Raw genomic sequence first — 12521 nt, 5'->3', positions numbered from 1 at the left:
GGACGCTTAACCGACTGAGCCACCCAGGCGCCCCTCACTGTCTACACTTCTAAAACTCATGGGTAATAGGTAAGCTCAGACTTGCCTGTAAAAGCTTCTGGACTGAAGATAGTAGAACAAGTTAACATATCTAACGTTAAGTTTCTTAGAGGGTATGGAGAAACGGTAGCACGGATAATCGGAATCCGTACATAACTGCAGTTCCGAAACCCAATTTTTACCAGTAATTTCAGCCTCATACTTTCACCTCAAAGCTGCCTTAAAGTTTAAAAAAAAAAAAAGTTGTTTCAAGTTCAAGTTACATTACTTTTTCTAACGAATATGCTAATGATATAGCAAACTTGTCCCTAGTTAGGTAAACAGCTGTATGGATCTTCTACAAACTGTATAATTATGTCGTAACTATTGTGGCCTAACTGAAAGCTGTGATTTCTTTAAAACACAATCCTTTAGGGGCGCCTGGCTGGCTCAGTTGGTAGTGCGCGCAACTCTCAATATCAGGGTTGTGAGTTCAAGCCCCACACTGGGCGTGGAGCCTGGTTAAAAACAAAACAGAAACACAGTCCTTTACCTTTAGGGCAGTGCCTCTTTATCCCAGCTCGTAGCATGAAATTGGACGACTTTAAATTCAGAAATGATCCGTCTCAAACTCTACCAGAGCGGGCTTTGAGAGGCCATTTATAAATGGAGATTAACAATGTAAAAGAGATCTGTGTTTTTACTTGATTCCAGGAGAACTTGACTTTCCCAAATGATAGTGTGTTTGTCATAGAAAAAAATTCAACACATGACAGCAAGGGGGAAGGCTGTTGTTACAACATTAAAGGTTGTCATTAGAATGTGGGTATAATTGTTCAGGCACCCCAACTTAATAGGTTTGAACTACAGTTTTAGTTACCAGAAGTAAATTCTTCCCCAAAGAGTTGGCCTTCTTTTAGTGCATGTGCCAAAATTGACATGCACTCCTCTTTAAAAAAAAAAAAATCACTATTTCCACACTGAGTGGAGCAAATATATTGATACTAAATTGATTCAAAGTGACAGGGTTTGAAATACATCATTTTTACAGTCTCTAAATGGTTAGATGTTCTAACTCTGGGACAGTTATCAGCCCATCTCATAGGCTCCAATACCAGTTCTGTGAGTTCTTATGTGACATTGTTTAGCTCTAAGATCTCAAACACTTGCCTTTTTAATTTGAAAACTATTTATAGGTAAATACCAGGCATAGTAGCTGAGGACTACATGAAATAAATATGTTTACTATCAAACTGTTTGAACTGGTTCTGAATTCTTCTAGGTCGTAGATCAGAATACTTTTTATTTTTAAATTACTTATTGCTGCTTCTATATATGTTCTTGTGTAGCGACTAGGAAAATACAGGTTTTGCTCTTTCAGACATGACGTAAGATGAGGGAAATAATTTCGTAATATATTAGGACGTGAACAAAGCTTAGAACGAACTGAAGTCATCACACGTTGATTGCTTGGAAATTTCTCTGTCTGCCTATCTGATGTCTGGGTAGGAACTTGCAAAAGGCTTTTGGCTGACCCTGGCAGTGAACCAGATAAATCAGTCTTGAGATAACCACCTCTCTGGACATTAAACAGAGATACTGGGGACATTAAATCAAAATGGATTTTTTTTTCTTTTTTTTTTTTTCTTTTTTTTTCAACGTTTATTTATTTTTGGGACAGAGAGAGACAGAGCATGAATGGGGGAGGGGCAGAGAGAGAGGGAGACACAGAATCGGAAACAGGCTCCAGGCTCCGAGCCATCAGCCCAGAGCCCGACGCGGGGCTCGAACTCCCGGACCGCGAGATCGTGACCTGACTGAAGTCGGACACTTAACCGACGGCGCCACCCAGGCGCCCCTGGATTTATTTTTCTAATTTCTAACCTCAGAAGAGGGATGGCTTCATTCAGCTTCCTGAACCACATAGTTTGCACCAAGTGAAAGCTGTCTTCGTGATTGTTAAAATTGTCTCCCACAAATTTGATAGAAATGGAACAAAGGAGAGGATGCTTTAGTGGGAGTCAGGGACACTTGCGATAAAATTCTCACTCGTGTCCTAAGAACAGGGGCCTCGGGGAGGTCACTTGTAGACCCCCAAGTCCCTGCAGAATGGCTCTAATTATAACCGCCTTGCAAAGTTGTGTGAGGATTCGTGAGAGCAGACTGTCCAAGCCAGTGGGCCCTCAGGAGGCGACCCCTACTGTGATGACTCAAACAACACTGTGCAGACGCAGGATGTTTCTGTGCACCCTTTCGCTCCCTTCTCTGAGGCCATGTGAGGAATCTGGAGAGCCTCCTGCATCGGAGCCAGATGTCATCAGATTGAAGTATCTGTGAAATCAGTACACTCCTTAGAAGTCTAGTCAGCAAGTAGTCAACTTTTCTAGGATCCTGTTTACCCAGAAACTTCCCTGGCCCCGTTTTGCTTGGTGCACGTTTCCTTTGCAAAGCTTCTTCTACTTCTTCTTCTTCTTCTTTTTTTTTTTTTAGACTCTAGCCACTGTGTATGACCCACGTGACTTGTAAGCATCTGGATTTCCTGCTCGGTTCGCCAGAGAGCATTAATAGAAACCGTATTGTCCCATGGTGTCGTGTGCATCTGGGCGGGCACAAGCGAGGCAGTTGAGGGAGGTGGCAGCACAGGGACGGCGACCCTTTTAGTTCTTTCCCTCCTGGTGCCCCTGCTTTTCTCCTTTTGGCCCATCTTTGTGGAAGCCCTGACCCATCGTCCTCCCAGCCCGGTGACCCCCCCCCCGCCCCGCCCCCGTCGGGGCAGGTGACTCGATTCACGTTGGTCGGCAAGCTCCATTTAGCAGTGGAGAGCCGGAGTAAGTGTGGGACAGGCACACGTGCCTTTTCCACATCAGTCGCTCTGGCTCGTGGTGGATGTTTCGGCCTCGTTGTTCCCTTGCCGGCTCTTCATGTGAAGCACTGGGGACCCCCACCCGGCCTCCATTTGCTCCATGCCCCCGTGGACTGAGGGAGAAGCGCCTTCTTCCTAGAGCGCAGTCCCCTGCCGAAACTACCTGTCCTGGGAAACCCAGCTTTATCCTAACTCCACTTTGTCCTAAGCGGATCACCACCCTGCCGTGCCTGCCCAGCCTGGGAGGCACGATACAGGCCTACGGCAGAGATCCCGCAGGTTCGGCTCCGGACCGGTTGGTCCACGGCCACAAAGCAAAGACCGTGATAGGGCAAGTCACACGAATGCTTGGGTTTCCCAGTGCGTGCGAGAGCTTGGTTTATGTGCTGTGCTGCAGTCTGTCAGGTGTCCCACAGGATCGTGTCCGCAAGGCAGTGTTCGTAGCTTCGTTAAAATACGCTTTCTTGCTAGAAAAGACTAACCATCATGTGCGCTTTCTGTGACTCATAACCACTTATGACAGATCACCAAAACAAATATAATAATGGTGGAAAACGTTTGAAGTACCGTTAAGAATTATCAGAATGTGACAGAGAGACATAGAGTGAGCAAACGCTCCTGGAAAAATGGGGCCAGTTAGGGGCACTGGAGTCGTTCAGTCGGTTGAACGTCTGACTCTTGATTTTGGCTCAGGTCGTGTTGTCACGGTTCATGGGATTGAGCCCCATGTTGGGCTCTGTTCCGACAGTGTGGAGCCTGCTTGGGATTCTCTCTCTCCCTCTCTCTCTGCCCCCACTCTCCCTCTGTCTCTCAAAAACAAACAAACAAATGTTTACAATGCACCAGTAGACTTGCCCGACTCAGGGTTGCCACAGACCTCCAATTTGTGGAAAATCACAGTATCTGCAAAGCACGATCAAGCGAGACACAGTCAAACAAGATATGCCCGTCTTGGCTTTGTCCGTCCTCTAGAAAGAATCTCTGCAAGCCCAGCATTGGTTGCCTCTGAAGGCAAATAATGCCAATCCATTCAGCTCTTTGCATGGCTTCCGATTGGTTTTCATGGCTAAGACTGCTTCTAGGTGGGGACAAGAAGGAGTGGGGACAAAACGAAGATTGTGAACAGACATAGGTTCCCTCACTTCAGGGAAGGAGATGATACTCAGTATGCTGTTCAAATACAGAAGAAGAGGGGAGTCTGAGTGGCTCAGCTGGTTGAGCGTCCGACTTCGACTCAGGTCATGATCTTGAGGTGTGTGAGTTCGAGCCCCGCGTCGGGCTCTGGGCTGACAGCTCAGAGCCTGGAGCCTGTTTCGGATTCTGTGTCTCCCTCTCTCTCTGCCCCTCCCCCACTCATGCTCTGTCTCTGTCTCAAAAATAAATAAACGTTAAAAAAAATACCGAAGAAGACAGAGGCTCTCTGCCGTTTGCTAAAGGACGGTGTACTTTCCTAGCAGAATCTGATAAATGGGTGTGTGGGTACGGAGCACATGCTCGGGTGTCTGTCATTGGCAACGTCTTGAAAATGACAGGTCGGGATCGACCATGCGCCTGGGAAGCCCGGTCACTGGGTCAGCACGCAGTCCCCCAGTGGGAGGCTCCAGCATGGCTGGGGGGAGGTACTCTTTGCCTGTCCCTTCAGATCTTCGGGCTGCGGCTCCCAGTGCCCACAGGCTTGGAAAAGCCTGGATTCAGGGTCCAGCTCCCACACTGACTGCGGGTGTGGCTGTGGACCTGACAGAGGCTCTGTTTCCTCCACGGTGGAAGTGAGACCGGGAGGGGTGTGTAATTCATAGCACGGATGGCGAGTGCGGCAGGCGTGCGTGTGACGAGATGTTCACGCTGCCTGCTTCTCGGGCTGCAGTGGCCGGGATCCAACAGGCCAGCCTGGCTCTCCGTCTTCCCGCACCTGAGCCTCAGCAGAGTGCAGAGCGAACACCGTGCCTCCGCCCTCCGCCTCCCCTCCCGGTGCTCAGCCCCAGGACCCATCCCCGCGCACGGAACCGCTGCACCCGGCCTGGGCTGTGGGGCCAGGGTTGCAAGAAGACGGGGCTCCCACCGTAGGTGCGGTGCCCCACGCTGGATTCACGTGTGCAGCTCTGTGTCCACGTGTCAGCCTCTCCAGCAGGTTGTGCACACAGCCTGGAAAACCGAACTGATGTCGAAGACCCATGAAAAGACAGGGCCCAAACTCCCAAGGATGGCAAAAGCGGGATTATGACGTGACGCACAGCAGGTGACGTGAGGGGAAAGGGCTGAAATTAACGGGGCCCTTGAATGAACCCGGGAGCATCCTGGCCGCCCTCGGTGCTCCTCTGTGGAGACTGACGTGGGAATGGAAGGGGCGGCCTGTCCCCGGGCCCTGCCTCCCTGAGGCTCCACGCCAGAGCCCCCTCCTCGGAAGCCCCCCGCCCCCCCGCCAGCCTTCCTGGCCCCTCACCCTCCTGCCTGCCTACCAGCTGCACAGCCTGACCAGCCCTTGACTAGAAGCTCCCTCACCCCGCAGGACGACTGCAGTCACGCCTTGCAGTTACTGGCATCCAGCCAGAGGAACCTTTATTGCTGGCTCTAAATCGAGGGCCGCGGTGGCCTCCACGCCCCGGGAAGCAGGGCGGCCGGAGTCCACGGCAGCCTCCCAAGGGCCGCGGGTTCTAGTCCCGTTGGCGAACCGATGATGCATAAACCTGAGTGAGCCGTGAGCCCCTTCGTGGCCGGGGCGGGGGGACTCTGCCAGTGCCGTCGGGGAAACGGTCATCCAAGGACACGAAGAGTCTTGCTTCCAGACGAGGAAGGCAGATGTGTCCGTCACCCTGAGTTGTGGAGGGCGCCTTGGGGTTTGGCCGAATCCTGCTAGGAAGCGTCTGCTGTGCCGTTGCCCAGGTTATTATTCTGCAGAGGCCTGAAGCTGCTCACCACGCCTCCCCAGTGCAGCACAGGCGGGCCCCGGCTTCCTCCTTCGGCACCTGTCATGCCCCCTCCCTGCTTGATGTGCTAGAAACCCGAGCGACGGGGAGAAGAGCTTCAGATGCTAGTTTCGCACTCACTGCTCACTGGGAAAGCGTGGGAACCACGAATGCGGCCTCAAGTGTGAGGGGACCCGCGGGGGGCCGAGCTGCAGACCCTCAACGGCTCGGTGCCCATGCTGACTTCCTATCCCTCTCGGCCCCCGCACCCTCCACCCCCTCTCTCCACTAGGCCCTCTTCACTCCTCCGGGGCGGACCACACAGACCCCACCATCGCGGGCTGCAGGTGCAGCCCTGCACGTCAGCCCCGGCCACCGCACAGCGATGCCCAGGCCGGCGTCACTATTGATGTGAAGGTGACACTTGTCATGGATGATGGCCGCACCTCCTAATGCATTTATGTAACCCTTCCTGCTTGGGTTGCACTTATTCCCAGGGCTTCAGCAGCCATAAAATGGTTCCTTTCCCAAGACAGAGTTCATTCGATTTAAATCCGGATTGATTGTGGCTAAACTTACTACATGTCTTCACTGAGGAAGGAAGAGACAGCCATGAATTATGCACGGAAATTATTCAGCATGTCTTCACCACCACCCCCCTGCCCCCCCGCCTCCCGTGCCGCAGGCTCAGCGCACCGCAGTTGGGGGAGGGATCCCTGGCCTTGAGACTCAGCACCTACTTGCCCAGGTGGAAAGCCTCTTGGGGCACCTCAGTGCCCTTTAACTCCTTCTTCGAGGGGTCCCCCGGCCACGTGGCCGGATGTCAGCTGACCTCGCGCCATTTGGGGGACCCTCCATCCACTGTGAGCTTCTTTGGTTTCCCGCTGATGCGTCCTCCGGACAACAGCCTTGGCCTCTGCCCCCAAAGAGCACGTGAACTGCTCCTCAGGCCCTTGGGGTTTAAAGAATAAGACCCCGGGGGGGGGGGCTGGAGTCCGGACTCTGTGGGACTCCTCCCACACGCCCCCGGCCGGTGACAGGAGCACGGTGACGTGGTGTGGGGGCCAGTATGTTCGGAGGACTTCCTCCTTCCTGCGATCTTGGGCCAAGCCAGCTGCGGCCGTGGCCGCCAGCCCGCGGTTTGGACGCCAAGCACCTGGAAGCTCACGTGGATTTTTGAGGACGTTCACTGTAACTCACGTGACCCAGTGATGGAACTTTAATTCAAGTAAACGTTCGTGACTAAACTGTGAGAATTTAGGGCGATGCTCTTAATTCATGGAGGTCCCAGTAACCACACCCCCTTAGCAATCATTTACCCAGAGCCACGACCAAAAGAGAGATAGAGGAGAAAGGCTTGAGCCTTTTTTTTTTTTTAACCTTGACTTTTGAGCCTTTGACTTTAAAGGGAAGGATGGAGGGAAACGGGAAGCGAGTCAGGATGAATAAGGAGAAGCGAGTGCCGGGGACCCTAGATTCAGTCCTTGGACCATTGCTGTGAAATAGGCAATGTTGTGCTGCGGCAGCCGAGGCTGCCAGCACGTAGGTCACTTTCCAGCTACCAGGACGCACAGTCAGCGCGGTTCGTGCAGAGCCCGGCCCTTAACCACCGTGCTGTACTGCCCTCCAGGATCCGGTGCGAAATACGCATCCGGTGCGGCCCGAAGACGCCATTTTCTTTGATGTTTTCGTTGATCTTGGAGTTAAAATGAAGCCAAAACCTTTCCCTGCGTTACACTTCCTTGTAAGATTTCATTACCAGCTAAATATACTACAGCGGTTGTCCTAATGCGTGTCTGATAAAATTCAGGTCATATATACATAGTGGTTTCTTTACAATCAGGAGGGGATCTATTTTGTTGTTAAGGTAAAGGCAGTTATCTTAGATGGCTGAACATTTCATTTTATTTCCTCAGAAAAAAAAAATTTTTTTTACATTAAAAAAAAAGATGCAGTGATGGGGCACCTGGGTGGCTCAGTCGGTGAAGCGTCTGACTTCGGCTCAGGTCATGATCTCACAGCTTGTGAGTTCAAGCCCCACGCCGGGCTCTGTGCTGACAGTTTAGAGCCTGGAGCTGCTTCGGATTCTGTGTCTCCCTCTCTCTCTGCCCCTTCCCCACTCACGCTCCATCTCTCTCTCTCTCTCTCTCTGTCTCTGCCTCTCTCAAAAATAAATAAACATTGGGGCGCCTGGGTGGCGCAGTCGGTTAAGCGTCCGACTTCAGCCAGGTCACGATCTCGCGGTCCGTGAGTTCGAGCCCCACGTCAGGCTCTGGGCTGATGGCTCAGAGCCTGGAGCCTGTTTCCGATTCTGTGTCTCCCTCTCTCTCTGCCCCTCCCCCGTTCATGCTCTGTCTCTCTCTGTCCCAAAAATAAAAAAATAAACGTTGAAAAAAAAATTTACAAAAAAAAAATAAATAAACATTAAAAAAATTTTTTTTTAAAAAAGGGGGTACCTGGGTGGCTCAGTCGGTTGAGTGTCCAGCTTCGGCTCAGGTCATGATCTCGCGGCCTGTGAGTTGGAGCCTCATTTCGGGCTCTGTGCTGACAGCCTGGAGCCTGGAGCCTGCTTCGGATTCTCTGTCTCCCTCTCTCTCTGCCCCTCCCCAACTTGCACTCTGTCTCTCTCTCTCTCAAGAATAAACACACGTTAGGACAAAAAACTTTTTTAAGATGCCAAGAAACTTGAATCAAGGTAAAGATTGAGCCCAAGTTTCCGGAATCTTTTTGTTTTCTTCTTCGTTGTCGTTGATCATTCTATTTATTGTTATTACTATCATTGCAGGGCAGATTGGATCAAAAGAGAATTAGATTTTCCCCCTTCAGTGTGTGGGCTGATAACTGAGATCCCGAGGGCAGATTTGATCCCTGGAGTGAGGCTGTCCTGTCCTGGCAGAACCTTCCGGCCCCTTGCCCAGAAATGCCTGCCGAGAGGGTGCTTGCTGAGGGCGGTCTGCCGCCTCACATGGTGCCTGTGTCTCTTACAGTTGACCTGGACAGGCTCAATGACGAGGTCAAGCGCTACAGCTGCACCCCCAGGAATTACTCCATCAACTTACGAGAGGAGCTGAAGCTGACCAACGTGGTTTTCTTTCCACGCTGCCTCCTCGTGCAGCGCTGTGGCGGTAACTGTGGCTGTGGGACCGTCAGCTGGAAGTCCTGCTCCTGCAATTCAGGGAAAACTGTGAAGAAGTATCATGAGGTGAGTCGCCGTCAACCGTCTTTGTTGTAGTCCTGCAACACTACCACACGGAAGCTCTTTGCAGCTGCAAATGTGATGCAGGCTCCAGGGTGCACACAGTTGTTGGGGTTGTTCCCTGCACAAGGGCACCCAGCCGGAGGGACGACGGGGAGCTGAAATTAGACGTGTGCTAACCTTGCCAAGCCACGTGCCTTGGGGCGGGGCTAAGTCATTCCTGAAGAAGGGACTCTTTTTCCTAATCACATAATACCACCTGTGGGCGACAGCCCCCTTGGTAGATTATGTAATCAAATGTATGATGCCGTGAGGCACAGCTTAACTAGCCCCCTTGTAGTGATATGGTGGTATTCCTAAAGGCCATAACTGAAAACTCCAGGCCGCTTTAAGAAAATTCTAAGGAATTGTGGTTTATATACACAATGGAGTACTACGTGGCAATGAGAAAGAACGAAATATGGCCCTTTGTAGCAACGTGGATGGAACTGGAGAGTGTGATGCTAAGTGAAATAAGCCATACAGAGAAAGACAGATACCATATGGTTTCACTCTTATGTGGATCCTGAGACACTTAACAGGAACCCATGGGGGAGGGGAAGGGAAAAAAAAAAAAAAAGAGGTTAGAGTGGGAGAGAGCCAAAGCATAAGAGACTGTTGAGAACTGAGAACAAACTAAGGGTTGATGGGGGGTGGGAGGGAGGAGAGGGTGGGTGATGGGTATTGAGGAGGGCACATTTTGGGACGAGCACTGGGTGTTGTATGGAAACCAATTTGACAATCAGTTTCATATATTAAAAAAAAAAAGTTCTAAGGGCCAAACTTGAAGTCAATCAAGTCATTAAAAAATTAAGCAGAGATAGGTGTCCCTGGGTGGCTCAGTCAGTTAAGCATCCGACTCTTGATTTCAGCTCAGGTCATGATCTCACAGTTCGTGAGTTCGATGCTTGGGATTCTCTCTCTGCCCCTGCCCCAGTCTCTCGGTCTCAAAGTAAATAAATAAACTTTAAAAAATTAGGCAGAGTAGGGGCTGCTGGGTGGCTCAGTGGGTTGAGCATCCGACTTCAGTTCAGGTCACCATCTCACGGCTGGTGAGTTCGAGCCCCGTGTCGGGCTCTGTGCTGACAGCTCGGACCCTGGAGCCCGCTTCGGATTCTGTGTCTCCCTCTCTCTCTGCCCGTAACCCACTCGCATTCTGTCTCTGTCTCTCTCAAAAATAAATAGACTTTAAAAAAAGCAATTTAAAAGATTAGGCAGAGTGAGGACAACAAAACGTAAACTGGCAGAAAACATATATAGTTAGAGGCTTCTCAATTCTCTAAGTATGATAATACCTTTCTTGTAAAAATACCAGTTTTTCCTGACTGCTGCTGGGTGCTCCCTGGGGCGTCAGCTCTGAAAGGAGGCAACAGTGAACAAAAAGTAAATATGAGGGTAAAAGAGGGAGCAAACCTTTAAGGAGAGCCGAGTCTGTGTTCCTGTCCCTCGTGCACTGTGCTTTTTCCTGTTAAACATACGGCTCCTGACTGAGCATCAGAGTAAGAGCAGGCTTGGGGGGAGTTGGCGGTCCTGACCGTGGCGGTGCCCGGTTTCCCCCCCAGTCGTGGGGACCCACATCACCAAGCGTAGAGACTCAAGCGTTCACATGTGTGCCGCGCGACGAGGAAACCTATCAGATAACCACTTACAGGGTGGTTCGCAGCACGCAGGAAACGCACCTTGGAAGACGCCAAACATCACGCAGGAATCTGAGAACGGAAACAACGCAGCAGACGTTATTCTTAGACATTATTGTTTGAGCTACTTTTCCCCGGTACCCAGCCAAACAAAGGAGTCGAGGGTGGTCCCTAAATAAAACGTCCAGCTTTGTGAAGCTGTTTCTTTTTTCTCCTGCCCCCACAGCAAACAATAAGAGCAGGTCGAAGGAGGCAGCCTCTGAGCTAAATGAAAACGGCTGCGTCATCCGTGGTATTTCCGACTTGGGAAGTGCAGGAAGTCAGCTGTCACAGTGACCGTGCTTACCTCAGGAGGGAAACACATTAGTTGAGACCCACACAGAGCCGTTTCCTTAGGCGTAAGAATTTCTCACTCCACCCTGCAGTTTTCACGGGGGAAAATAATGTCCTCATGGCCAGAGAACGCTACGGTCCGTGTTCTTTGTGTTTTATTTTTGTATGACCCGGTGAAGTCCAGATTGGACGTTGTCCTTTGCATCTCAGAACTTTGTAATGTTTAGGCACACCCTGAGGGTCCATGCAGAATGCAGTCATCAGAACAGAGTTAAAATAATCTAGCAGGTGACACGACGTCTCTGCAGACATCATGCCACGGAAGAAGTGTCGCGTCCAGGCCCTTGATCTATCTGTAGAGTGCTTTATTTCCTTCTGGACTCTGCTCAGATAGAAGGTACAGCTTCATTGTTTAAGTGGTTTATGGCAGAAATGGCAGAGTTAAACATATGCCGCCCCCCCCCCCCGCCCCCAAACCCCTCACCTCCCAGACAGTTCACACTGTAGAACTCTGAAGGGTCCTTCTCGCCTTCTCTTCTTGTCTCCGTCCCCGGGAGCCATTACCTGTACATTTCTGTGCACAGTTAACACTGAGAAAGGGAAGCCCTTGGTTCTCTGCCCATCACGTGAGTGGGTCTAAGATGTCAGCATCTCTGAAACCTCGTCTCCTAGTGTTTTGACATCCGGGAGTCTGCAGAGCTCTAGACAAAATCGCTCTGCCAAGCGCCGGACCAAGGGACCAAACAGCATCAGTCACTCACTCGGCCACTGCACAGCCAGAGCCAAGGTACCTGGCGTGTTGCCCTGGGCTCCTAAAACACCCTTGAGATGTGTCCCCGTGACCACTCTGTGGGCTGCACCGTGGAAGAGAGGAGAGGCTGGCTCCCTTTCCAGACACGGGGGTTGCTTGAGCGGGGATCTTTAGGGGAAAATCCATGTTCTTGTTCTCTTCTGTGACTGTGTTCTTACCCCAGAAAAAGCCAGGGTCCCTACCTTCTGCTGGTAACCGATGAGATGTGAAATGAGTTTCTGTGGGGCACGAACTGCCTTACGGGGGCAACTGGAACCCATCGCATGAGCAGAACTGTGAGACTCTGCACAGATATTTCAGCACTCGGCGTTTAGGGAATAAAATCTGAATAATTATGAAGCCCCTAATGGAGCTGATATAATTGCTCTTTCCACGGGTCATGCTGTTTCTCCGGAGCATTCTTCTCTGTGCGATGCAGTGTTACCTTCTGTATGACTTTCTGTTCTCAAAAGTACTTGTAAGTATCCTGTTAAGGTGTTTTTCCTTTTTTGCTAATAGTAGGTCCTTTATGCCTCTTGGAATGTATAAGATACAAAAGATAACTTTGAGGTGGTAGTTTTTTCAAAAGGGAAGGTTCCAGAAAACATATTGTGTAGACAGTGAGATGATGTTATTTCAGTTCTCATCTGCCTTGATAATGTGCATGAAGGGATAGGATCTTCTCTAGAAATACAGTGCCTTTTAAAACATTGTTTAATGTTTATTTTTGAGAGAGAGAGAG

The 12521-nt window shown here is 50.6% G+C and overlaps 1 protein-coding gene across 2 annotated transcripts in view; it reads left to right on the top strand.

The window, feature by feature from the left end:
- PDGFD (platelet derived growth factor D) overlaps window positions 1-12521 on the top strand; it is a 222735-nt gene that overhangs the window by 200987 nt on the left and 9227 nt on the right. For both annotated transcript variants that reach the window (XM_040460769.1, XM_040460768.1), the window contains exon 6: window positions 8772-8986. In XM_040460769.1, the coding sequence (XP_040316703.1) occupies window positions 8772-8986 (215 nt within the window). The remainder of the gene's footprint in view (window positions 1-8771; window positions 8987-12521) is intronic.

Source organism: Herpailurus yagouaroundi, unplaced genomic scaffold (assembly GCF_014898765.1).
Source record: "Herpailurus yagouaroundi ecotype Mexico unplaced genomic scaffold, PumYag 251, whole genome shotgun sequence".
NCBI lineage: Eukaryota > Metazoa > Chordata > Mammalia > Carnivora > Felidae > Herpailurus > Herpailurus yagouaroundi.
This window is presented reverse-complemented; position numbering and strand designations above follow the sequence as displayed.